The sequence below is a fragment of the Neospora caninum genome, chromosome VIIb (genome assembly GCF_000208865.1).
Source record: "Neospora caninum Liverpool complete genome, chromosome VIIb".
Lineage (NCBI taxonomy): Eukaryota > Apicomplexa > Conoidasida > Eucoccidiorida > Sarcocystidae > Neospora > Neospora caninum.
In genome coordinates, this window is record NC_018394.1 from 1274431 (window position 1) to 1279689 (window position 5259).

Sequence of the window (5259 nt, forward strand, 5' to 3'; positions counted from 1 at the left end):
CGTCCACGTCCTGGCGGTTTCTCCGAGTCTCTCGAGAAAACTGAAAATCCAGATTCTTTGGGGATTTTCTCGGCCTGCGTCCCTCGAGTTTCTGTCTCGAAGCGAAGTCCCCGCCACGCGCTGCGGCCTTCTCCGGGCGCGCACAGAAAACGCGGGCGCTCTGAAGTTTGCGACCCGCGTTTTCGTCGCGGAACCGAACCTCCCGCGAGTCGTCTTCGCCGCCTCGTCTTCTCCAGACCTCTCCAGATCTCTGCAACTCGCGTCTCCGCACCGCCGTTCTCTCTGCCCGGTAACGCTCGAGAGCTAGACAGCGCTGCAGTTGCCGTGTCACGGATACTTTTCCTCGGTTTACTGTCTCCTTTCTTCGCCGGCGACCCCGCGAGGTGCCCAGCAACGAGATTGTCAAAAACCTCGCCGCGCGTCTTCCCGTCCCGTCTCTCCGTGCTAAGCTGTCGATGAAGCTGCCTCGGGGTGCGTCCATCGACATGGCGTTCGCCCTCGCGTTGTGTGTGTGAGTTCTCCATCTTTGCAAGTCCGCTCGTAACGCGAATTCCCCCCTCAAAAAGTCGCCCGCTCCTTCTCTCTCCCGCTGTTTCCGGCTCTTCTCTCCTTTCTTCCGTCCGAGCCCCTGCGTTTCCCTGGTTCCGTATCTCCCTCTTTCCGTTTCTCGCGTCTTTCTGTGGCTGCGCTGCGGGGCCCTTTGCTGTGCACAAGATGGATAACGACTTCTTCCTCCCGCCCCACACATATCCGACGTGCATGCCTCCGGCGCACACACCGCCTCCACCCGCCTCTCAGCCGCCGTCGCGCGTGATGAAAGTCGTGCTGGAGGAACGGGAAGAGGAGGAGCAAGGCAGTGAACGGCAGTCGAGAGGGCGAGGCAAGAACTCGCGAAACGAACTCAATCCAGACGACATTCCAGATCCTAACGAAGACACAGATAGCGGCAACGGATCAGCAAAAGGCCCAGGCAGAAACAAAGGCAGAAGTCGCTCGCGGTAAGGAGACAACAGACGCGAGAAAAACCCAGGAGCCAACGAGGGGAGAAGACAGGGACGCTCAAGAAGGTAAACGTTCGGGTGTCTGAGAATGCACAGAAGGCTTTCTCGACTCTCCGGATGTCGACATCCGGAGAGTCGCTAAGAAGAAAGCGGTCCTTTTTCCAGAGCTCCGGTTTCTTCTAAAAACTGCTTAGCTGTATTTATACCCTTGAAAAAAAGGGCGCGAAGAAAGCCAAGTGCCGTCCTGGCGAGGATACGGTCCCGAGGCTCTCGGACCCGTGTTTCTTCTTTTCTCGGGAGACAGCCGCTCCGCGGACGCGTTGCTCATCGACTGCGCTTTGCAAACATTATGCTCCTTTTTGTGCAGATCGTCGGAACCGCTCCCGAAATGGAGTGACTACTGGGAAGTCCAGGAAGACATTCACCCCACGGAGAACCCGAATGATGTACGTACACCTGCGGGCAGCCGCGAGAGCCTTTGTCGCTGCCGTTCGTTGTCAAGACATCGCGCGGTGCCCAGCCCGAGTCCTGTTGTGTTTTGTGGACGTTCCGAGAGCGTAGGACGACTTCTGTTCCTCGCAGGCGTTAGCACGGTCCGTTCTGTGTGCAGTCCGATGCCGTCGCAGTTTCTTCCCCGGCTTTTCCTCGCTATCGTCTCTTTTTTGCGGAAAACGCGTCGCATCTCTCGGCTTGTGACGTCCACGTTTTGTTTCGCTTTTCTTTCTTCCCCCGCCTTCTCGTGTTTCCGATTTTTCGCATCTCTTCTGTTTTCTCTCGGACACCCATCGTGCCGGTTGCCCTCCAATCTTTCGGATGGGCACTTAGGGACGAGTCTCTCGATTCGATGTTTGAATGCCTCGCGCTTGCCGCGGGGCTGCCGGCTGCTGGTCTCCCCAAAGTGTGTGTGTGTCGGTTTCAACTCGTATAGTCATTTCGTTTTTTTCACGTCATCTACCCATAGGAGCCGGTGAGAGCCCGAGAGGCGGGCGACCTTTAGCTTGCCTTTTCCGCCGGTGAACTGGAAAGCTCCCCGCGACTTCGCCGGCACGCGCTGCCCCAGCAGAACCCGAGTTTCTCCCTTTTCTTTGTTTGCAGACCTTTCGCGTTTATCACTCCGGATCCACGGGCCCTGTCTGCTTCTTCCTCCACGGCGGCGGCCACACTGCTCTCAGTTGGTCTCTGGTTGCTGTAAGGCGAAAGAAAAACGAGGGTTGCGTCTTGCGTGAAGACGCGTATCTGACCTTCTTCTCCCTTTCTTCCCGTAGCTTTGTGTCGGTGCCGGTCTCGCGTTCGTTTCTTGAACCTGCGTGGCGCGACAGAAAACCTTCAGAAACCCAGCATCCGTTTCGAGCGACACCGGCCGCGCGTGTGTGTTGCCTCCGTCTCGAGACGCTTTGGTGTCGTTTCCCGGACTTCCCGAGCCTCCTCTCCGAGCCTTCGCCTTTGTTCTCAGAAGGCGTTGGGCCAAAACGTACGCTGCATTGCCTACGACGCGCGAGGCCACGGCGACACGCACTGCGAGGAAGACACCGACTTCAGTGCGGGTCGGCTCGTCAGCGACGGCCTGGCCGTCGTGGATTTTTACTGCCGCCAGATCTACGAAGAAATCCACAAAACCAAGTGGGAAGACGCGCCCCAAGGAGACGCTGCCGACCAGTCCCCGGGCACTCCCTTCATTCCGGTCGCGCCACTCCCGGGCGTGAAGCGCAGCGACGATCCGTGCATCATCATCGTCGGCCACAGGTCGGCGAAAGAGGAGATCCGAACCAGAAAAGGGCGACACAGGCAACGAGGCAAACACCGGGCGCGGCGCGGACGCAAAGACAAACCGAGAAACAGAGAGACGGAGGGACTGCGGGGCGTCAGGGGAAGAGAAACGGAGCGAAAGAGAAGAGAGGGAAGGAGACGGGCGAGATAAAGAGAGAAGGGAGAAGGAGAGAGGAAACAGAGAGAATGTGAGGAGGAGAGAGAGTGGAGAAAGAGGAGAGAAGAGAGAAACGGGTAACGCGTGAGGGAGAAGAGAAACACGCTAGCAAAGGGACAAGATCCTTCTGAAGGGGGGAGAGGGGAGTACAAGAGGGACAGAAGGGAGGAAAGCGGTCACGGAGAGGGGGAAAGAGATAGAGCGTTTGAGGAACGTTTAGTCGGGAAAGTCGAAAGGGTTTTTTTGCCTTTTTTCTTCAGCATGGGAGGAGCGATCGCCACGCGGATGGCTGCTTCAGGAAAGCTCCCCGCCCTCCACGGCCTTGTCGTTGTTGACGTTGTTGAAGGTGAGAAAAACTCTCCCTTCGTTCTCTCTTCCCGCTTCGATGCGGTTCCTTTTCTCCCCTCTGCTCTGTTTCCACGTTTTCTCTCTTCTTTCCTGTCTCCCTGTCGTGTTCTTACCCAAATCGCGGTCTTCGTTTTCTCCGCGTCTCTTCTTTTTCTCTCTTTGGTTGTTGGCGGCGACCGTCGCATTCCCGGTCGCCTGCCTTCGTCGCTTCGTCCCTGTTCTCTCTCTTCCTTCTCCCTTTCTTCTTCTCTCTTTCTCTTCGCTCTCTTCCTTTTTCTCTGTCTTCCGTTTGTCTACCTCTCCCTCTTTTTCTCACCGTTTGTTCCTTCTGTTGTCCTGCGGCGCTCTTCGCTTTTCTTTTTCTCAGGGACTGCGATGGCGGCGCTCCCCCACATGGCCTCGTTCGTGCGAAAGTTGCCGACCGTTTTCACCTCGCCACGAGAAGCAGTCAGCTGGGCGATTCGATCGGGGACTCTCAAGAACGAGGAGAGCGCGCGGATCTCCCTACCGTCCCAGCTGGTCCGAACGCGCAGGAAGGACGTGCGCGAAATCCTCAAGAAAGAAATTTCTCCAGGACACGAAGACGACGTCGTCTGGTAAGCGGAGACAGCTGAGCACCACGAGCAGACGAAGGGACAGGAGAGAGAAGTGAGCGTCGTGAAGGCGGCAGGCCTGAATCGAGGGAAGATCTTTCTTCTTCGCTTTCACTGTTCCTTCAGGACGTGGCGCACAGATTTAACCAAGACCGAGCCGTTCTGGGAAGGTGAGAAAAGGATGCGTTGAACGGCCAGGCTCCAGCCTCCAGCGCTGCGCTCCCTCCTTCGCGGCTCTAACGCCTCGCGCTGTCTTCTCTCTTCTCCCTTTGGTCTTCTCGCGGCGGGAGCTTCTGCATTTCGGCGTCATTTCCACGTGTTTCCCGCGCTGTGCCTCTCAAGCTGTATCTCGATCTCGACGTCTCTCGATGGCCGTGCTTCTGTCTACCTTTCTACGTATATATATATATATATATATACCCTATATCTATCTATCTATCTATATATATATATATATATATCCGCTGATCTCAACAGTGATTGCACACCTTTCTCCAATACCGTGTTTGGCGTTCTCACCTCTCGTTCTCTCGCCATCCATTTTTCTTGTCTCGTGCCCCTTTTTCTCGCTGTCTCGCCTTCGCCCTTCTTCGTCTCTCCCTGCGTCTAGCTTTTTTCTGTCGTTTCTCTCCTTCCTTTAGGCTGGTTCGAAGGAATGTCTTCCCTCTTTTTGCAAGCGCGATGCACCAAAGTGCTGGTTTGTGCGGGAAACGACCGCCTCGACCGAGAGCTCATGATCGCCCACATGCAGGGAAAATTCCAAGTCCAACTCGTGCCTTACTCTGGCCACGTCGTTGAGGCAAGTCGAAAAGGAACGAAGAGTGGCAAAAAGCAAAACACAGAACGAACACACTGCCTATACACACCGACATATACACATGTGCATATACATATATATATGTATACATCTACCTATTCGTATGCATATATATATATATATACATCTACCTATTCGTATGCATATATATATATATATATATACATCTACCTATTCGTATGCATATATATATATATATATATATATAGATATATATATAGATATTATTGTATACACAGAAGGCTTCATGTACAAACTAGGTTCCGCACCTTTACACCTGTACAGGTGTAACGGTGCAATTCGAGCACGGTGATCGCCGCCCGATGTCTACCTCGTGCGTGATCTTCCTGGTTTTGCGAGGAAAGGCGCAGAAAGGCAGAGGCATGTTTCTGTTTCGACTCGGCGAGAACGCGTGCGGCGTTTCTCTGCAAGAAACCTGTCGGGTGCGCGTGCCTGGAGATGTCCAGCTGGATGCGTCGACTGGGGTGTACGTACATGCAACGCTTACATCTTTTGTGACGGATGCTCTTGTGTCGCAGGAAGATCAACCGCAAGAAGTCGCGAACGTTTTGCTGA

General features: G+C 54.8%; 1 protein-coding gene across 1 annotated transcript; it reads left to right on the forward strand.

Moving 5' to 3' along the window:
• Positions 1 to 714: 714 nt before the first annotated feature.
• NCLIV_025490 (hypothetical protein) lies at positions 715 to 5259 on the forward strand (the record flags this gene model as incomplete). Its single annotated transcript, XM_003882744.1, has 9 exons — positions 715 to 998; positions 1369 to 1447; positions 2097 to 2189; positions 2455 to 2744; positions 3186 to 3271; positions 3641 to 3869; positions 3993 to 4036; positions 4969 to 5170; positions 5223 to 5259. The coding sequence occupies 9 exons, from the start codon at positions 715 to 717 to the stop codon at positions 5257 to 5259; spliced, it is 1344 nt and encodes a 447-aa protein (XP_003882793.1).